The sequence below is a fragment of the Artibeus jamaicensis genome, unplaced genomic scaffold (genome assembly GCF_021234435.1).
Source record: "Artibeus jamaicensis isolate MK-2021 breed Jamaican fruit bat unplaced genomic scaffold, CSHL_Jam_final scaffold_537, whole genome shotgun sequence".
Lineage (NCBI taxonomy): Eukaryota > Metazoa > Chordata > Mammalia > Chiroptera > Phyllostomidae > Artibeus > Artibeus jamaicensis.
The window spans coordinates 4,716,237-4,738,261 of NW_026522047.1; the positions used below are offsets into that span (position 1 = coordinate 4,716,237).

General features: G+C 44.8%; 1 protein-coding gene across 9 annotated transcripts in view; it reads left to right on the top strand.

The window, feature by feature from the left end:
- The first annotated feature begins 284 nt into the window (after positions 1 to 284).
- Positions 285 to 22,025, top strand: part of BLTP1 (bridge-like lipid transfer protein family member 1) — a 115,456-nt gene continuing 93,715 nt past the window's right edge. For 8 of the 9 annotated variants that reach the window (XM_037129905.2, XM_053658670.1, XM_053658674.1 and 5 more), the window contains exons 1-11: positions 285 to 514; positions 1,975 to 2,062; positions 10,953 to 11,126; positions 13,562 to 13,678; positions 14,842 to 14,920; positions 15,976 to 16,040; positions 16,201 to 16,387; positions 18,241 to 18,322; positions 18,696 to 18,889; positions 19,867 to 19,946; positions 21,623 to 21,773. In XM_037129905.2, the coding sequence (XP_036985800.2) occupies positions 11,030 to 11,126; positions 13,562 to 13,678; positions 14,842 to 14,920; positions 15,976 to 16,040; positions 16,201 to 16,387; positions 18,241 to 18,322; positions 18,696 to 18,889; positions 19,867 to 19,946; positions 21,623 to 21,773 (1,052 nt within the window). In that variant the 5' untranslated portion in view covers positions 285 to 514; positions 1,975 to 2,062; positions 10,953 to 11,029. The other variant, XM_053658668.1, reaches the window with a different exon arrangement.

Sequence of the window (22,025 nt, forward strand, 5' to 3'; positions counted from 1 at the left end):
AATAGTGACTGGCCCACACTTGACACTATTTGCAATTGCAGGTCTCAATGTCTCATGTGTGTATTTCACATATGCCCCTAGCAATCATAAAGCTTCCACAGGTAAGGCTGTTCCCCACTTTTCCTGTTACAAATTGTGCCTTGGCTCCGCCTCCCGCTCGGCGAGGGGTGGGGCGAGGGGCGGGGCCCCGCCGATTCCTGGGCGAGACTCCGCGGTGGGCGTGCCCCCAGGCTCCGGCGCCGTGACGTAGGACGTTACCAATTCACGCAGCCGCAGTGCAGGCCGGCCCCCCTAGCTCGGACTGCTTCCCACCCCCGCTTCTCTCTGTCAGTGGCCTGGGTCGAGGCCAGACCTCGGTCGGCGGGCCTAGATCTTCGGCGGCGGGCCCGGCTGGCAGGGCTCGAGGGTGTGGGCGCGGGCCGCGTACAGCCGGCGCTGCAGCCGCTGTCCGAGGCCCTTGACGCCCTCCAATGAGAGGGCTGGACGGTTCCGGGCCGCCCCAGCGCTCGCCCAGGTGAGGGGACTGGGCTCGGTTCGGGTGGGCGGCACGTTATCCAGAGTCTCTGGACCTCAGCCGTGTCGGAGTCGGGGGGTTTGGCTTCGAGGCAGCGGCGTGCCACGGCGTCGGCTCATCTCCCAGTCTTCCGCTGTGCTCACCTGCAGAGTTGGGACCTGCGGAGCTGGTGTCGAAGGTCAGTGGGAAGGCCTGACAGGCCCTGAGAGTCACCTGGCGGGGGCTCGGAGGCCGGAGTAGCCCCTGCGGACGGTGCTGAGGCGGGTGGGCGGCGCCCGCTGGCAGGTGTGTGGCCTCAGCGGGAAGGACCGTGCACCTGCCAGCGGCGGCTACAGCCGCGCGGGCACCTGGTTGCGGGAGGCTGCGTAGCGCTTAATCCCGGGCGGTGGGGCTTCAGAACCCCTTTTCTGCCCAGGCGACGTGTATATAGTATTCTGAATCGGTGCTGGCTGAGTCTGCACAATGGAAGTGGACACATTTCAGCGGAAACATTATCTTGGTCAAAGGGAGGTAAAGGGAAGTTGATTTTGTTCTCTAGAGTCGTCGCTGCCGCCCCCCTCCGCCCACCGCTCCCACTCCCTACACGGCCTTAGTTTCAGCAGCAGAAAGTTAGGGACTGTTGTTAAAGGGAAGGAGAGCTTGTAAATTTCCTCTGTGAGGAAGTCATGGTATCTGAACCGTCTGAGCGTGTGAGTTTCAACTGGTTTCGTGTTGCTGCTTCCCCTCTGTGCACATCAACGAAACGATTCATTCTAAGTTAACCAGGCATGTGAAGTATCAAAACAGATGAATTTACCAGAATATGTATCTTACAAAACTGTTGAGTGGTACATTAGGTGCATACATTACCTCATTTAATCGTCATAACAAGCCTATCATGTAAGGTCTATTATTATTCTCCTTTTGTATGCAAGAAAACTATAAAGCCTGCAACCCTAAAAACAGCTCATCCAAAGTCAGAGCTATGAATAAACCAGGTGACCTGGCTCCAGGTTACAGCAGCCCCGGAATCAGTGTGCTTTGCCATCTCCCAAGCATATTAAAAGTTTGCAGGGTGATTTTCATTGGACAAAAAGTGCTTCAGGGGCCGGGAATAGGAAGGAAACCAGGGTGCCATTCTTGCGGGCAGAGTCCCAGCATTTGAGAGAACTTTTTTAAGGCCACACTATGAGAAGGTTGTACCTACAGGTAGCAGGGTGTGACTGCTGGAACCCTCTGACTATCACGCCATGTGCTTTGAAATGTTTGGAAGGCCATGGGTTGGAAATTGTGGCCTTATTGTAGATTTAGGAGTATTTCTTATTTGGAGACATAAGGAAGACTAACATTAAAGACTTAGCTGCAGGTATAATCAAATAATTTAATCTGAAACTGTGAAACTGCTGGTAAAGCCAAAATATCTGGGTTATTGGTTGAAATCTTTTTGTTTTGTTTTTTTGTTTGTTTGTTTTTTGTTTTAGGTTTGATAAGATGAAACACCACAGATGGGCCTTTTGAAGATAAGGAGAAGGAAAAACAACACTGAAGACGTTGGGGGAAAAAACCCGGGTAAATATTTTAACTAAGTTAGGAAAAAAATCTAATTCCCAATGAAAGCTCAGACAGAGAAAATCCGACTTTCTGTTTCAGTTGTGTTTTAGTCTGCTTTAAATGGTGGGGGACTGGGGGTGGAGCGGGGTGGTACACAGCTTGATCTGCCAGTCATTTTACTGGACTTTGGAACTACCGATATCTTCCGGACAGTTGAGTCACGTGCTGAGTTTGTGTGTTGGAAGCATAAGGCCGCGGACGGCTTTGGCTGGACTACCCAGTGTCGCTGTGCTTTTCTCTCTTTTGCATGCACGTTGATCTTCCCCTGTTATAAAGGATTTAAAAAGAAATGATGAAAATTAGTTGACTTCTGGTTTGTTCTTCATAGAACACTGTGTGTGGTTGAACTCAGGTGCATTTTTACTATGAGTCCTGTGGAGAATAGTAAAAGCTATGGTTTAGCATGACTAAGAAACATTTAATTCAATTGGTAAATATTTGGTGAGTACCACAGTGTCAGGCATTATTTCAGGCCTCTAGTAATAGAGCAGTGGTCACCATGGCCCTGAAGGCCACCAGAGCAGTGAGACTTTTTCTAGAATGTAATATTTTTTGTAAATCCATACATTTTCTTGTTTTTTATTCAAGGATGTTTTTGCTTTATGTAAAAGATTAGGAAAGTAGCCCTATGTAACTGTATTGTAGATGTTTGTATTTATAATCTTCCATATTATTTTCAGTATTAAAGGAAGATAGCCTCAGTGCTACTTCAGGGACAGTGGGAAACTAGGATTCTACAGACCTCATTTTTGCATACGTTTTTCACGTTAGAGATAGTGCTAGGATTGCAGAATTTCATGGGAGGCTAAGAAAACATTAAATCTACAATTTGTGAAAATTTCGGGAAATTTCTGTGTGACAAATAGAAGTGACACCGTCAGATAGGCAGTCTGGATGGTGACTTGGAGAGAGAGGAGCTTGGGGGCGTGGTGATCAAGGACAGGCCATTGCAGTCACCCAGGTGAGTGATGAGAAACAGAATTGAAACAGTGCGGATGGGAAGTGAGGACGCAGATGGACTGGACAGTTGCAGAGGTGCCAGAACGGGCAGGATTTAGTGGGCTGGAGAGACAGTGGCATCTGTGTGCTTCCTTGTCACTGTCGTGCTCAAGCCCGTAACATTTAAGAAATACTTGCAGTGTGAGTGAAATGGATTACCTGAGGTCTCGGGACACTGAGTGGACGCTGGGGCCACTTCCGAGGGGGTGTAGGAAGAGAACTAGGGTTGAAACACGGTTGGAGGAGAGAAGTTCAGCGGGAGCTGTTGTATTTGAGGCCTGTGAGATTCCCAGCAAGAACTGTCATCAAGCAGTTGTGCATATGGTCTGAGATATGACTTGTGGACTCTCAGTTCACCGGGATAGTTAAAAGCAGTGCAGGTGGTTGAGATCACTCATGGAGAACATGTGGAGTAGGGTGTCCAACCTGCGGCCCAGGATGGCTATGAATGCGGCCTAACACAAAATTGTAAATTTGCCTAAAACATTATGAGATTTTTTTGTGGTCATGTATCACAGTGTATTTAATGTGTGGCCCAAGACAACTCATTTTCTTCCAGTGTGGCACAGAGACGCCAAAAGGTTGGACAGCCCCGAATGTGAAGTAGTAGAAGCGAGGACAGGGCACACTGATACTGAAGTGTCAGGTGGAAGAAAAACACACCTCAGAGGAGGCGGGGTGGGCAGGGAGGTAGGAGGAAAAGTCACGAGAGGCACAGGAGTCAGTGGGAGAACTGGGTTGGGAGAGAAGGACTGCGTATCAGTCCTCTTTGAGACAGCAGACGAGACGAGGACCACAACCTGTCCATTGGGCAAGCCTGATGAGCAGCATTGACTGAGCAGGAGGGATCCCATGGGGCAGCCGGCTCACACTGGGTGAGGGATGGGAAGAAGAATTGGCGAAGCACCTCCACTGACCCAGCTGGATGGGCCGCGGGTCAAGGGGGCTTGAGGTAGGCGTCTGCCGAGACAGGTAGGAAGGTGTGGTGATGGTGGTTGGTAAGAGCATGAGGAGAGGGTGCTTCAGGAAGTCTGTGTAGGAGACCCCCGCTTGCAGGAGAAAGAGAACATGGTTCCTTTACTGGACTGGTAGCCTTTTTGGTGTGGGCTTGCTGGCTGCTGATCTTTTGGTAAGGAGGAAGAGGAAAGGGTGAGGGTAGTTTAGCTTAAGAGTACAAGTATGAACCATGTGTGTAGAGATACTTTGCAGCTGTCTTGCAAAATTACCTTCTTAAACTTTGGATTTGTCACCTATTGCTGAATAACAACTTACCCCCAAATTTAGTGGCTTTAAATGTTTGTTATATCAGGGTTTCTATGGGCTCAGAACCTTGCACATGACTAAGATGATTGTATCTGACTTAGGGTCTCTTAAGAGCTTGCAGCCAAGATCTTGGTTGGGAGGGACTTCAATCACCTGCCCATCAGCTGGGGCTGGACTGTTTGCCACCCTGACGGCTCACTCCCATGGCTGTTGGCTGGAGGCCTAGGATCTGGGGCTTCTTAGTGTCCTAATAAGGCAGCTGGCTTCCTCCAGAGCAGATGCTCTGATGGAGGGAGCAGGGAGGAAGCTGTGGTGTCATCTGTGACCTGGTCACACACCGTGGCTGCTGCCCTCTTCTTCTAGAATTGTATCATCAAGTCCAGCTCACATTTGGGAGAGGGATTCATTAAGTTCCACCTCTTGGAGGGAAGAAGATTGAAGAGTTTTTGGACATATTTTCAAATGACCACATACCTTTTGTCAATTGCTATTTCCTTTAGGGGCGAAGTTCTGTAGAATGATGTAGAGATACAGTCTTTATGACCAGGTGAGAGGGAGGTACAGAAAAGTGGGGAAGTGGTTTGGCCAGAGATGCCAATCGGGCTCCAGAACTAGATGTGTTACTGCTTGTGGTTATTTAAAGGAAAAAAAATTGCTGATCTTTGATTTAATGGAGGATTGTTTTAGGAGGAAAAATGCCATAGTGGTTAAAATATGAATTTCTTCTTATACCAAGATATGAATTCTGGTAACATTCATTTTAGCTCCTAAAGTAGAATCTAGGGCTGGGAGGAGGGAACTTATTTTTCACAGAAAAAAACCTATAAGCCAAGAGATTGTTATTGATTTCTGTGAACATAAGTGATGACAGGCAATAGGACACAGACTCTAAAGCCAGACAGTCTAGTTGTGATCCCAGGATGGCCTTTAGCCATGTTTGTGCTTAGCTTCTGCCCCAGTTTCCTCATCTGTGCAAGGGGGAATTGTAAGTGGGTAGTTATTTATGATGGTTAGATGAATAAATACATGTAAAGTGTTTAGAGCAGTGCTGGGCACATAGCAAGCAGTGAATAAATGTTAGCCATTGCTTTGGTAGCTCTATTTTAATGGTGAGCTAGTTCCATGGAGTTAACATTTCAAAGAGTAAGATAACATTGACCAGAATGTTTAGAGTTTAGACTTTAAACTACTGTACTTTGTACTTTGTACTACTGGCCTTATTGTACTTTGTCACTTTTTATGTATGTGTACAGTAAGTTTCCATCTAGCTCCATATCCATTTAAAGTACTGCATCAGATGTCACCAGTAGTGTGGTTAGGGCACATCCGCATACAACTCGCTGAAGCAGGCTTTAACGTTTCTTTCCCCTGGGGTTCGGTTCCAATTGTAGCGATATTCTTTGCTCATAGGAATTGGCTGTAAGATGGATCTGTTGGCCCCTTTCCATGGCAACATGGTAATGAAAGGCATTTTCTTTGAACCTGATGTAGCGAGAATGGTGGTGGGCAGGTGTGGCCACTGTCTTCCTCCCTCTGCCCCCACATCCAGAGACCCTGTGTTCCTGTTCTGTTGGCTGGGTAGTTTGAAGAGTGTTAGGGAAGGTTTTCTGACTGAAGTGACTTAAGGTAGAAGATGAGAGAGAAGCTTAAGGAGTATATACAAAACCGTTTTACTACAAGAAACCTTTGGAATTGTACCTTGCTAATGCTTTTTAGTGTCAGGCCTTCTGATATATTTCTAATCAAGATGGAAGTGATACATTGCATTCTTGATTAAAAGAACTAAAAGAAACTTGCAGAGTGGGTTTACCAGCCAGCATGAAAGGTGAAACGGCCCCACAGCCGATTTGAGTGTGGGCTGTGGTGGTGGGCAGGTCAGCCCTCTCCTCTGCGGCCCTTTCTGCTGGCCCTGGCAGCACCTGGCAGGACGGACCCCGCCGCGGTGGCGGTGAGCCCAGGGGGCCTGCTGGAGGTGCGTGCTGCTCAGGCCTCACGGCCCTCCCAGGCTCGGCGAGGCGGGGGTTGGCTCGTCTCGCCCTGTGGTGGGCATGTTCTCCGCAGCATTTTAAGAGCTTTTTTCCTTTCGGTAGATATCTAGGTGAAACAGCCTGAATTTCAGGTTATAAAAGTGGGGTTTGCTACAGTGCAGCATTTTTTTTATTGGGTGACATGATTTTCCAGATGTTAAAAATTCTTTCAGCTCTAACATGAGCTATTTTTGTAGCACGCATGACGGTATTGAAAAGTGCATCTGTTTGGTCGGCTGATTTGTGGCGTTTGAGCCGTTCGTCATGTACGTGAGCGTTCCCTCAGCAGCGGGTGCCTGCGGAGTGCGGGTGTGCCTCGGCGTCTGGCCTGTTCCTGCGCGCATCCTGCTCACTGGGGTTCGTACAGCTGTGTTATTTATCTTCACTTTGGGATGTAGGCCAAATAATGTCTTTAGGTTATAAGGTTCTATTATTTAGCTCACTATATACACTCTTTATCTTACATATTGCAATGGATAAGACACAGGTCATTGTTTACTGCCATGCATTTTATTCTTTTTCACCTTAAACATTTTTTGTTGAACTGATTTTTTTAAAGAACGCTAATCATAGTGATTGTAATGAGTTCTTGTCAAGCACTGTGCTGTGGGTTTTATGTTTGCGTTAGCACCTCCTACAGGGAGAGAAGGCCATTCACACAGAGGACGCAGGCTCAGGGCAGAGCAGTGACGTGCACTGCCTGTCTCCCAGTGACGGAAGGGTGGGGGACCCGGAGCTTTGCATTTCAAATCTGACTTCGGAGTCCACTCTGGTTCCAGGTGGCCAGACGATTTCTGTTATTTCTGATTGAATGTTATCTTACCACTTACTTTTACTGGGCTTTAGAGTTAGTGGATAGTGAAATTATGCTTGTCACAGAGAATCCAGGAACTGAAAGACCGGGAATGGTTTTTTGTGGGTGGGGAGGATTGTATCTAAATGTTTGACCTCAGGACTTCCTCCAAGATGGAGGCGTAGGTGGAAGCATTGCGCCTTCTTGCACAACTAAGTTTAAAAACAACAGTTTTAGCAACAAAAACGCAGCCAAACCACAGAAAATTGAACTACACAGAAGTCTGACAACAACGAACCCTTCAGCCAAACCGGTAAGAGGGGCAGAGCCAGCAGCAGAGTGGGGTTGGGCAGGAAAGATCCACCGAACCAACCGGGGCTCTCGACCCAGGTGCGCCAGCAGCCCTGGGCGGATCCCAGGTGTGGAGAAGTGGGCAGACCCACTGAGGGCTGACTGTGGTCACAGGTTCGTGCGCAGATAAACCGGTGAAGGAGCTAGCAGTGAGATGGACCGCACAGGCCCCAGTGGCAGGAAGCGGCAGAGGGGACCACCAATGTCCCTGTCTGACCCCACCCCCACATACAGCATCACAAACCAGTGACCTGGGTGGCCCCGCCCTGGTGAACATCTAAGGCTCCTCTCCTCATACGTAACAGGCACGAACAGATCAAAACATGGCTCAAGAACAACTCAGAGCCCCAGAGCTGATAAATCTAAGTGATGAAGAAATGGCCAAACTTTCAGATGCACAGTTAAAAACACTGGTGATCAGGATGCTCACAGAACTGGTTGATTTTAGTCACAAATTAGAGGAACATATGAAGGCTAAACTAATTGAATGGAAATACACAGGAAACCAATAGTAATGGAAAGGAAACTGGGACTCAAATCAAAGGAGTGGACCAGAAGGAGGAAAAAAATGACCAAACAGAAAAGGATGAAGAAACAAGAATTCAAAAAAATGAGGAGAGGCTTAGGAACCTTCAGGACATATTTAAATGTTCCAACATCTGAATTATAGGGGTACCAGAAGGGGAAGAGGAACAGCCACCAGTGGAAAACTTATTTGAACAAATAATGAAGGAGAACTTCCCCAATCTGGCAAAGGCAATAGACTTCCAGGAAATCCAGGAAGCTCAGAGAGTCCCAAAGAGGTTGGACCCAAGAAGGAACACACCAAGGCAAATCATCATTACATTAGCCAAGATTAAAATGAAGGAGAGAATCCTAGAAGCAGCAAGAGCTAAGGGGACTGTCACCTACAAAGGAGTTCCCATCAGACTGTCAGCAGATTTCTCAAAAGAGACCTTACAGGCAAGAAGGGGCTGGAAAGAAGTATTCCAAGTCATGAAATCCAAAGACCTACATCCAAGATTGCTCTATCCAGCAAAGCTTTCATTTAGAATGGAAGGGCAGATAAAGTGCTTCTCAGATAAGATCAAGAAGTTCATTATCACCAAGCCCTTATTATATGAAATGTTAAAGGGACATACCTAAGAAAAAGAAGATAAAAAAGATGAACAGTGAAAGGACAGCAAACTCACAGTTATTAAAAGCCACACCTAAAACAAAAGCAAACTAAGAGGACAGCTAGATCAGGAGCAGAACCATAGAAATGAAGATCACATGGAGGGTTAGCAACAGGGGAGTGGGAGAAGGAGAAGGGGGGAGAAGGTACAGAAAATAAATAGCATAGACAGTAGGTAGAAAATAGACAGAGGGGCAAGAATAGTATGGGAGATATAGAATCTAAAGAACTTGAGACAGGTGGTCATAAACTAAAGGGGGGAATGGTGGGGGTGGGGGTATGCAGGGTGGAGGGGAATGAAGGGGGAATAGAACAACTGTAATGGCATAATCAATAAAATATATTTTAAAAAATAATAAATGTTTGACCTCAGAGAACAGTTGTCTGTTTTGTTTGTTTAAATGAACAGAAGGGGCTGTTGGATACCTTTGCTCTGTGTACACAACAGCTGTCCCTGGCTGAACCTGTCACAGAAACTGAGTTTGCTTTTGCTCTCCACACCGTCCTTTTTAACGTTTTCTCCATCTTCAGGAATCTCGGGACTTGTATAATATTCTTGGATCTTGCTCATACTATAACACATGGTAATAATGGTAGCTATTATTGACATACTTTAAAGTTGTTTTTGTATTTTAAGAAAGAACAGTGGTTAGTACTCTATCTAAATGAATGGATGGTGGAATTTAGGCCTTGTACCCTAATGGGTAAAAAGGTTTAGGCAGAGGTTTTCAAATCACTGTATATTCTGGAGGACCACGTTCACGTGAGATATTCAGTTGCAGTAGGTACTTCTCTGTTTTCTTTACTGATTTGCACAGCATCATAGACTCGGAAGGAGCATCACAAACACGTTTACTTTATTAGGATGCCTGCCTTTAGATGCTTGAGTGCTCAGGCTATTTGAGCCATTGTAGAAAAGGTTCAAAGGAGTTGGAACACTCTTAAAAGTTCCTTTGGATAAAAATGTTGTGATCTGATTTGTGTTTTATTTTTGTTTGGGAGTGTCATTATGTCACAGGAAAGACAGGCAGTGTGTTCAGGAGTTCCTTTGTGTTGGGACAGACTGAGGTATTTGGGTCAGTTACCCTGCTTGGTCAGACACCTGGTTTCTTAACTGTTAGGACATGCATTTGACATAGAAATTGGGAACCCTACAGAGGTATCTCAAGATAGTTTGTTACATGTGTGCCGGAACTGACCAGTAACTGCAAAGTTTTCAAGTACGAATGCGTATATTCTTCTTTTATCCTCTCCAAGGATGTGTTTTTATTGATTTAGAGAGAGAGGGAGGGAGCTCCGGCCGGTGGCTCAGCTGGTGGGAGCATCATCTGCGCCACAGTGTTCGGGGTCCGGTCCCTGGTCGGGCGCACACTGGAGGCAGCCAACCGGCGTTTCTCTCGCACGTCCATGTTTTTTTCTCTCTCCCTCTCAAATCAGTAGTCATATTTTTGGGTGAGAATTTAAAAGAAAGTTTAAAAAAAAGGAAGAAAGAGCAAGCTTATGTTGTAAAGTTAGCTGCCACATTTTAAGTTGCTGGTTGATGGATTTTTCAAAGCTTTGAAAAGTCTGAGAACATTCTTTACAGTTTTATTGTGATGTAATTGACATGTAACATTGTATTTTCTTGAGGGCGAAAAGGACCTTTGGAAAAACTTGCTTATCCTCGGCAGTAGTTCATAATTACGTGCTCTTGTAATGATGCATTTATCTCATTCAAATATTATCTTCCTTCCTCCTGTGGAGCAGTGAAGCAGTGAAGCAGATTGACTTGCAGGGTGTGTCTCTTCCGGTTGGAGTGTGTAACTGATGTCTTTTTGTTGGGTGTGTAATTGAAGTTGAGTGGTAGTGTGTGAGGGCTCCCCCTTCTGGCCCCTGTACTCCACCTTAAATGAGGTTTCCCTTTATTACGATAATCTTCACAATATTTGCTCTCTTCGTATTGTTGAGATGAATATCTTTGATTGTATTTCAGAATAACGATGTCCCTCTTATTTAGGACATCATACATGTCCCAGAATATAGTAATGGAGGCCTGTTTTTCTATTCATACTTAAAATGGTGAAATCAGGATGTTAAAGTATGATACATTGTCTTATATTTTCTATAGAAATGTGGACATGTTTTGTGGTTGTTTGTTGTATTTTTGCATTCTTATCACTGAAAGAACCAGACTGTGGGTTAATAAACTTTCATGTTTATTAAATTCACCTTTTTCCCCTCGCATGATTTTCCTTGCAGGTTAATAAATCTCTGACTCTAAATTTGACTTTGAACTCGGTGAGACCTGTGGATGCTGCTCTGGGAAGGCCGCAGTAATGGATCAGAAGAAGAACGAGAGCATCGTCCCTAGCATCACCCAGCTGGAGGACTTCCTCATAGAACACAACTCCAATGTCGTCTGGCTCCTCGTTGGTAAGGGCAGTGTGTTTTCTTACACTCGACTGTTTTTCGTGGGTGGAATAACAACTGCCGCATTTTAAGCAGTGGTTGGCCGAAGTTGGAATGCTTAAAATACCGTTTGTTTACTTTTTGGAAAGGAGATTTAATCTATGTTTCCATGAATATTCGCTCTGGGAACTGCTCTGGGAAGCTCTTTTTCTGAGGCTGCTGCCCTGGCTGGCTGAGGGAGGGGGCGGAAAGGGGAGACACTGCCCTTGGTCATGCCTCTGCGTTCAGGTCCACTCCCCACCGCATCCCCCCACACAGGGGAGGAGTCTCCTGGTAAAATGGGACATGCGGGCCTGAGAAGCTCATCTCCTTCCTCGCTCCTCACACACTGGGCAGCGGGCTCTCCTGGTAATGCTGCTTTTATCTAATATCCCAGACGTTTCCTAGGTGCCTGCAGATAATACACAAGAGTGTATAGTTAAATGGCAGAGAGAGGGATGGAATGTAAGTGATTGAACGTATATGATCAAACGAAAGGGAGAAATTCTGAAACAGTATCCTGCAAGGGGAGGTTCCTGTAGGCTGTCACCCAGGAAGTTTTCGTGGGACAGTGGTATTTGATTTGGGTTTGGGGTAGGAACTAAATGGTAAGGAGGAGAATGGGAAGGGCAAGGTGGGGTGAGAGAGGACAGGGAGGCTAATGGTCTTTATCAGGCACCTTCTGTGTGTACGTGCTGTCTCACTGAATGCTCTGAGCAGGCATAGGGAGGCTGGCATTACCCTTTTCCTTCAAACACGTGGGGAACTGAGGCCCCAAAGGGTCACGCGGTCAGCTCTCAGGGCCCTTTTCTCTGAGTGTGCGCTGCTGCTGCTTTCCTGCAGCCACGGACCTACCGTGGGGCCCTGGGTAGAGGTGACGGGGTTATAATGATTCGTGCATTGCAGGATTGGATTACCATTTAAACTGGAGTGCAGTTTTTTCCAGTGGAGAAACATGAATTAGGGTAAATTATCATTTAATAAAAGCAAAAAAAAAGTAAAACGAAAGGCAGAACATTAGTGTGAAGTAGGACTTCATAAAAGCAGCATAGTTTAATTAAGGACCAAATTCTTCCTTATTTCCTGTGTGTCCCCTCTTCTGCCATCCAGAATTTCTCTGTTCTGGTGTGTACAGCTCCTTTCTTTAAGGAAAAGTCAGCAGCAACAACCAGGAAAACACTGAGCAGCCTCAGGAACTCAGAGGGGGCGGGGCGAGGTGCAAAGAAAAGGCCCCGACCCCAGGCTGTGGAACACCAGCTGCCCTTCTTCTGTAGGCACCGCTGGCCTTTCTGAGCGGCCGGCAGCAGTGTGCCTTGGACACAATGGTTTGCAGCAGAAATTCACACGGCATGACATGAGACCTAAAGCACCGTGTCTCAGTGAAGTGCTTTTTCCAAAGAGCTGCTCTGGGAACAGTTTTGGTGGGCCAGTCGTTGCCCTTGCTGCACCAAAGCCGTCACCGTCATCTGAGCCACCCTGGGACGCATCGTGTCAGTGACGGCCGCGTCTCCTCTATATTGAGTGATGCTTTTAGAAATGAAGAGCTGGATTTGGTGTTCCTAAGAGGCTACCCACGTTGAGTTGCTTTGTATGACTTTGTTCTAATTTAGTAAATAGTTATACTTTTTAAATAGATGGGTAAAAAATTATTATCAGAAAATGCTTCCTTGTATTTTACCTTTTGTATATTCATGAATTAGTTTTTTTGGGGGAATATTATAAATTATATAAATGACTATAAACTTCATGACAAATGGGCAAATTTGTAATATCATTTATTGTAGTGTATTTGGTAAAAGTAGGCATTCTTAAAAGGTTATTGTCTTATCAATTATAGCAAAATAGTATAAGACGTTCTATTTAATATAGATATGCCCTTAAGTGGGTTAAATTCCTATTTATTTCTATTACTTTTTTAAAAAAACAGAGTTTATTGATTTAAAATATAATGACTTTTCTCTGATTTAAAAAGTCATCCATTTTCTTTCTTTGTAAGTGACTTTAGTCTTTAGGAAAAGCTTGGGAATGAGCTCTTAGCCACTAAAGGTAGACAGATGTTTCCATAACGTAGGAGTGATGGGCTTTCTTGCCCCAGCACACCCTTCCCTGTGTTCGGCAGTTGAAGCAGCACAAAGCAGCACAAGGGGAAACAGGAGGAGGAAAGCAGAGGGCATTCACTGATCTGCCCGGGACTTGTGCCTTTCTGGCTGGTGGCCGGCAGGGAACGAGGGAAGCTGGTGAAGGAGAGCCGGCCTCTGATTTTAGAACCCCGGGTGTTCTGCCGTAAGGGACACACACCCACACTGTCATTTCTGCACGTGGCAAACGACCGTTCGCTGATGAGGTTTTACTAACGAGGCTTTACTAAGATGTTAAGGTGATTGAAAGTGACACCCTTCTGCATTGTTTTCTCCCGACAGCTACCATTTTGTCCTGTGGGTGGATCATTTACCTTACCTATTACAATTCTCGGAATGTCGGTCTCATTTTAACATTGGTTCTTAACAGATTACACAAACGTGGCTATATCCACATTGGTAAGTTTGAGAAATCCTGAGTTTTTTCTTCTGTGTAATCTTAAGGTATTTATTATAAATTTATGTTTTATGAACAGGTAGTAGCTTTAGAAATTTATCTTTGTTTTATGAATGTTAAACTAATGTAATGAATTTCTCTTGTGCAGCGCTTTGTGACATGTTATGTCCTTTACCTCATTCTTATTTCTCAAAGCGGTTCCACAGTTCCTCCCCCCCTTTTTTTCTTTTTACTGATTCTAGATAGAGGGGAGGGGAGGGAGGAAGTGAGGGAGAGAAACATCGATGTGAGAGAAACATCGATCGGTTGTCTTTTGCGCACGCTCTGATTTACAACTGAAGCATAACCCAGGCAGGTGGCAGCCTGGGAATTGAACCCACGACCTTCTGGTATGCAGGATGAGGCCAACAAACCGAGCCACACTGGCCAGGACTCCATAGTTACCTTTGACTATAATTTGAAAATATAGATAAATATGAAATATAGAAGTAGAAGTTTCTCATTATTCTGCCATCCAGAGGAAGTTTTGAATGGTTGATGAAGTATTAGTGGTTTTTTTTTCTTTTTTAAGTAAGCCGTACTTTAAAAATCGGAGTCATCTGGTGTGTTTCATCCTGTGGCCTACTTTATTAATTTAGTTTCCAACTACTTCTAAGTGGGAGGTTTGCAGATGGATAGGAGGGTGTGTTAGGAAGCTCTGTGCCTTGGGAAGTCCTAAACCAGTGGTCACAGAGGGAGAGGGGCCCTGAAGGGAACCGTTCTGCCTGGAGCCGACTGCCTGGCAGTGGACACAAGCAGACGCCTCTCAAACACAGTCTTCTGTGAGTTCGAGGCAGTGACTGGTTCCTGGAGTCACACGAATTGATGGAGGAAAATGGTGAATTAGGCACCACTTGGGTTTATTTAGTGGTTGTGCATAATTCAGGGAATTATGGGGCAACTGTTAAAACTGATCTAGTAGCTCAGCCCATGGCGGTGATGCTTGTGGCACTTATTTAGAAAGAATGATGGAAATTAGTGAGGCTGTAAGGCTGTCAGGAAGGGAGGCAGGAGGGAACATTTAATTATTGAATAAATTGAGTGCTACGATTATTTTAAGTGTTAAAGGCTCTACTATCTATCAAAAGAATTACATTAATCGTTTTTGTTTTTTTCCCTGTAACAGGCTCCTTCTCTTTCTCTGTTCTTTCTGGAAAAGTCATGGTCCGTGAAATCTATTACATCACAGAAGACATGTCTATTAGGTAAAAAGCAAAAGCAAAAGCAAATATAAGAACCTGTCTTAAGCTTGAAATGTTGAAAAGATTTTTCTGATCCTGATACTTTATTTAATATTACTTGGCTGTTCAAATAGGACCATAAATCAAAAAATCATTATTTTCAGTAAATCAGACCTGATGAGTTAATGTTCTAAAATGTTTCCTTCAGTGGATTAATTTACTTAAGGTTTAGACTGGCACTAAATGTAGGAAATAGCAGCCTATAGAAACAGATAATCTCCTTTTATTCCAAGTTGAAAAATTGAGCTGTTAAATTAACTGATCATCTCTGTTGTAGAATTTATGGTGGCCATTTGTTCTATACAGGCAGGAGCAGAGATGCTGATAACTCTCACCCAGTTGGTGGGGTCATAAGTTTTTAGAATTGTTTAGCGTCTGCCAACAACTGTAATTTTACTTTATAAGAAGGAAACACAAATCTGAATGTAATAAGAAATGATAATATGTTTGATATGGTCTCTTTTCTCTAAGCCTTGAAAGAAAAGCTTACTCTATTTTTGTGATTTTCTTAAAATTTGCTACTAAGATACAACCTGGAAAAATTTGAGCTATTTGAGATATGCTAGGGTTTGGCAACGCGTACACATCCCTTAAAACAGTAGAGGCAACTTCTAAAATTGCTTCTAAATTAAAAGTGAAAAGTAGAAGTTGAGATGCAGTAAGTTCCTCCTATAGGAGGACGAGTGATCTGTCATTACAGAAAGGAAGGAGTATCTTTAAAAGCTCCCCTCAGTGTGCTAATGTTCCCCTTTCAAGATCGGCTTTGTGTAGTTTTTACACCATTAGGAATATTGACAAGAGAAATTTTTATTAGCACTTTATTTTCCTGCTGAACGTAGTGTGGTATTACATTTTACCTGCACTGAACTAGATGAGATGAACCCTTTAGGTATGCCAGTGTTCTGTTGAGAACTCTTGTATTCCTTATTATCAGTTGCCTGCCTTTTACAATAACTAATTAAGAATCAAGTTAAGTAAATTGTTACTTATATTTTCATTTTGTAATTTATCTTTCCTAGAATTCAAGATGGATTTGTAATTTTTCGGTGGTGGAAAATGTATAACCCAAAGCAGAAGCAGCATGGTGAGTTTTCATTTTGCAAATATGATTCTCTTCCTCATAGAATTGTTTTAAAATAAATCATTTAAGTTACTTTGCTGTGAAAAAGGTGTGACAAAAACGCTGAATGGCGTTTATAAGACGTTAACCAAGAACTGTGCGTGTGTGTTGTTGGTGTCTTCAGACCCCAAGGCGGAGACCAGGCTGTACATCACAGTCAACGACTTCGAGTTTCATGTCTACAACCGTTCGGGTCTGTACGGACGTCTGCAAGAACTGTTTGGCTTGGAGCCAACAATAATCCCACCCAGGAAGGAGGATGATAAAACACGGGAAAATGGGAGAACAAGAGCCCAGTCCAAAATTGAAAGGTTCGTTGTCACACTTGAATTTTATTAATCTCAGACATGTAAACATTCGCTTGCTTATTCAGTATATAGGACAGTGAGAGACTTTTTTATGTTATTAACCTAGTATCCTGCAGCCTTGCTACAATCACTTATTAGTTCTAAGACTTTTTTTGATCAGTTCTTTCAGACTTTCGACAGAGACAGTTGTGTCATCTGCAAATGCAGAAAGTCTTATTTCCCCCTTCCTAATCTCTATACCGTTTATTTCTTGTCTTACTGCAATAGCCAGAACTTCTCAACTTGAAAGGGCGTGGTGAGGTTGGACTCCCTTGCTTTGTCCCAGACCTTGATGGGAGAGCTTCTAGCCTCTCACCCTGTAGTACTGACTGTGGATACTCTTTGTGAAGATGAAGGCCTTTCCCTCTGTTCCTGGTTTACTGGGAGGTTTTAACCATGAATGGCTGTTGGATGTTGTCAGATGCTTTTTCTGCATCTAGTGATATCATTTGCTTTTTTGGTTTTAGCCTGTTAGTATTGATTGATTTTTGAATGTTGAATAGCCTTGCATACCTAATAGTTTTTGTGTGGGTAAATAAGGAGGACATTTATTCACAATTAAGTATTTAAAGGATATTATGTCCTAGGCACTGAGCCAGGGCACCTGGGATACTGGGAATATGACAGCTCTTCTGTCTCTAGGGAATTCATAGCTGAGTTGGGAGTTAGATCGGTTAATAGGCAAGGCCATTTCAGTGCGAGAAGTGTTACCACAAGGACCAGAGTAGGCTTCTGTGAACACACATAGAAGGGTCTGGAGGACGGGGACCTGAAGATGAACGAGTTGGGCAGAGTCACGTGGGTCTCCCACTGAGGAGGGGCGTGAGGTGCAGCAGGAAGTTACACACTGGGGCCGTGGTGGGTGTGAGGGGGGATAGACGAGACTGAAATGGTTAGCTGGGTTGAGGGCTTTGCCCCAGGTCAGTCATGCTGTGATGTGATTGGGGGGCCATGAGACTGGGTGGGGAGACCCGATGCGAAGGTGTTGTAGCAGTTCACCACGTGGGCGGTAGCAAAGGGAAGGGAGAGAAGTGGGTGGGGTGAGACACACTTAAGTGGACGAATCCACAGGGCATGAAGGTTAGACAGGGAGAGTGAGCAAGAAGGGTGATAACAGTGAATCCCCATTTCTCACAGAAGCAATGGGCATGCCTAGTCAGGGAGCTGTGGGGAGAGGGGGGCAGGGGGTGGTGAGGGCCCCCATCCGTGGACACGGCCCAGGAATGTGGTTCAGGAGATTCCGGGTGGTGGAAGTGAGACGCCTCTAGTTCCCTGCAAAGTCTTCATGACGTCTCACATCCTGAGTGTTGTATGCTCTCGGCCTGTGCTTTTCGTTTTGTCGGGAGGACATTATTGTGGCACAGAGTGGTGGTAGGGGGGGAAGAGGATCAGCTTAGTTGTCGGAAACGCGCCGGATGGTAGGAGACATCGGAGTGACTTGCCCCGTGGTCACTTGTGTGGACAGTGATTCCGGCTGTCTGGTAAAATGTCCTGTTGGGGTGCAGTGAGCACAGTGGCGGGTGTAGTGACGGCCTCTCCCAGTTTGCACTCTGGACATTAAAGCTTGTCATTCTGAGAGTGCAGTTTGTCATTAGTGCTCGCCAACCCCAAAACTGACACGTGACGGACTGCCTCCCATGCGCACTGTAGGGATGTCAGTCTTCGGGTAGACGGTCTCCGTTCTGTTGCCAGGAGCCGTTGGAGGTGCACCTGGAGGGGTGTGGCTGGTGTTACTGACGGATGTTTGGAGGAAGTCCCCTGCATCCTCAGGGATTTAAGTTTTTCTTACGTATGTCAGCTTTTATTTTTTTCCTCAGAGTAAAAGTGAAAACGGAATCTCAGGACCCCACGTCTTCCTGGAGATCCCTCATTCCGGTCATAAAGGTCAACGTGAGCACCGTGAGTTGGTTCTGCTGCAAGGGACGTTTGGTCGGCTCGTAACAGACGTTTTTTTTTTTTTTGCAAACATAATTTTCACTTAAGAAAAGAATGTAATTTTGTAGTTATTTTGGTTCCAGCTTTCATTAAGTGTGAAGGAATTATTTTAACACCAGTACCACTTTAGCACAAATTTATTACATCTGAAAGGCTATTTGTTCACAGGGCTTGAATCTCTTTAAACCCAGGTCTACATAGATCAGGGCAGTAATTTCATTACACATAGTGGTAAAGTGGGATCATTCAGTTGTTGCTTGAAAATGCTTGTTACTAGGTCAGCTAAGGGAACAAACAGAGCCTGAATAGTACGGCACAGTGTCTCTCCTTTTCTCAGGGACGCTTGGCCTTTGGAAACCATTACCAGCCGCAGACTCTGTGCATCAACTTCGACGATGCTTTCTTAACTTACACCACGAAGCCGCCTTCCAGTCACCTGGACCAGTTCATGCACATCGTGAAAGGGAAGCTGGAGAACGCACGCGTCATGCTCGTGCCCAGCCCGCGATACGTCGGCCTTCAGAATGATGAGTGAGGATGCCTTGTTACAACAGTCCTCTCTTTCTGCTTTTAACTTTTAAAAAAGATTTATTTCTTTATTTTTAGAGAGAGGGGAAGGGAGGGGGGAAGAGAAGGAGAGAAATATCAATGTGTGGTTGCCTCTCATGTGCCCCCTACTGGGTACCTGGCCTGCAAGGCAGGCATGTGCCCTAACTGGGAATTGAACTGGTGACTCTTTGGTTCACAGGCCGGCGCTCAGTCCACTGAGCCATACCAGCCAGGGCCATAATGATCTTTTTATATCTAATGTAGATATGAATTAAGACCTTTAGCATCCATTTAGTTTTTTTGTTACCAGTTGGGCAATAATGAGGTATATTTTGCTATTAAATCAATGAATAGTATTAGTCCTGCTTTATAAGGGAAGTAGATATGCTATCCATTGGTAAACTCTAATTTTAAACATTTTTCTGTAAGATTATGTAGCTATAATTTTTTACCCTTTTCTCCTTAGTGTATTTGGGAAACTCATTTTGGGCAATTAAGCCTTGATAATTTGATGTTAGAAAATACACTTTACAGGTAGGTTTTTTGTTTATAAAAGGAATGAGTAAATAGTAAATTCAGCAAATTCATTACAGTGGAGTACCATTGTGAGTTAATGAAATTCGAACTTGAGTTGGAATTACTCTTGGAAAACAGTTGAAGTGAGGCTGGGGCACTTAGGATGGAACTTGCTTAGCATCCAAGTCCTGGTCAGTTTTTCACCCAGCTTTCTGAATTCGCGCCCTGCCCCTTGAGTAGCTCTCGAATCAGGAGGCAGGGTGTACTAGTGATGCACTGTGGGCTCCCCCTCGTGGTGGAGGGCTGCTTGTGTATGAGAGCCTGGGGTGCAGAGGGAACCGTGGACACACAGCTGCCACCCCACGGCAGACCACATGCTCGGTGGAGCACTGAGCATCCTGTCTTCTGGAACTGTACTTAGCTTGCCTTGTGCCTCCTTGCAGACCTCCAAGATTGATGGGAGAAGGCTTCGTGGTGATGCAGTCGAACGACGTGGACATCTACTACTACATGGACGAGCCAGGTAGGGCTGCCTGGAGCTGGGTCCACCTGTGATTCTGTTTCTCCTGTGCAATTACGTTAAGTCTCTTTACTTAGGGTGTAAGTTAGCATCAGTAAGTGGTAAGTGTACCTGTAACAGTGTCCACTACAATAGAAAATACCTGTGTTGCTGTTGAAAGTTGAATCAAAAGAAAATGATGCGATCTTTGCTTCCAATTCTTTTATCAGACACACCTCAAACATTGTGAATGCGAGTGACAATGAGTGAACACCTTTGGGAGTGAGGTGTTTGTTAGGGCACTTCGAGTTCGCTTGGGGAAGAAAAGCACGGTGTGTTAGATGGGAGGCCCCCAGTTTCAGGGATAAAATCCAGCTACGGTGCTTCAGGGGTGGTTTCAGTTTTATAAAAGTAGCTAAATATTGGATTTCTACTTCCATTTTCTTGCTTCTGATCTTTCTCTGCCTTTGTGGGGGTTTATGAGGTCAGGAGTATTTCACAAGTAAACCTGGGACACAGTTTGCCTCTTCACCGTGTCGGTGTTTGCATGGGTGGTGTCATAGCCGCAGTGGGGAAACCGCTGGAGCCCTAGCACGAGTCCAGGTGCCGGTCGCACCTGGGGTGAGGAGCCCTGGCTGTCAGGCTGCGCACTCCCAGGAAAACGGCGGCTGGCATCGCTGTGATACAGCCGAATGATTTACGTTGCCCAAATCCGGACCCTCAGGAAGCTTTGACCGTTTGGTGTGATACGATGGCAGGCACACACGCACCTGTGCTGGGGCACAGAGCACACGCGTGTTCGGAGGGAGCATGGTGTGTCATTGAGGTTCAGGATGAGCCGTTGGCGTGTTTCATGGGATGCCAGTTTTACTTGACAGAGTAGCTAGGGACAGAGAGTGGTTTTGAGCTTTCCTGTGAAAATTAGGGTTCTGGGAAATTTGGGTCCACAACTGTGAGTTTGGTGATTTTTCTAGGTGAGCCCACCAGTGATGGTAATCGATGTGATTTCTGAAGTGTTTAATAACGGCATTCGTTAATATTGGGAAAGCTGTGCTTGTCTTAGTGAACCCATGCCTTCCATATGACCTATGCGTGAGGTTGCAGAGTCGTGTGGTGGGTGAAAGGCCCACGCCAAGAGCAAGAGAGACGGCACGTGTTCGTGTGGCGGCACGTGTTCGTGTGGCGGCACACAGGACAGCCAGACTCCACACTGTGGCTGGCCTTTGAGAAAATGCTGCTTATTGCATGTCAGCAGAGTGTCACGGAGGAATAGCCAGAGTTGTCAGAAAGAGCTATCAAAACACTCCTTCCTTTTCTATCCACCTATTTGTGTGAAGCTAGGCTTCATCAAATCCATAAGTGATAGAATTAATGCAAAAGCAACTGTGAGAACCCATGTGTTTTGTGTTAAGCTGTATGTTACAGGTATTTGCCAGAATAAAATAATGTCAACACTGTTTACTAAATTATTGTAGAAAATATGGTTATTTTTCATTGAAAATATTTTTATTAAAAGTGAAATTAAAATGTTACATTTTACTAAAATATACTATATATATACATATGTATATATGTATAGTTATTTTATAAGTATAAAGTGTTCCTGAGATCAAAAAATTTTTAGAACTGCTGAACTAAAGAAATATTTTAGTGGTTCTTTTAAGTAACTGCCTTTATTTTCTATATTTTGCAATGTGTAGGACTTGTTCCAGAAGAAACAGAAGAAAATATTGAAGGAGAAATAAGCAGTGAGGATTGCAAATTACAAGATTTACCTCCATGTTGGGGACTGGATATAGTTTGTGGTAAAGGAACAGATTTCAACTATGGGCCATGGGCTGATCGGCAGAGGTACGTGAGTAAATTATATTTCTAATAAGTCTTTCAAATGTATTGAGCTCTACTATTAATTTTTATTACAACTAACCCGATACTTCTGTAAGCTGTTCTGTTATGGCAGGGTAAGTTATCCCTATACACATGAATCTGCAGTGACTTGTTTGTGGAGAAACCGGCTTAAGTTTGCTGTAAAGGAGGAGTTTGTTCATAGACAGATGGTGACTGACCACACATTTGTAGTAGGGTCTTTCCTTTTCCTGTTTG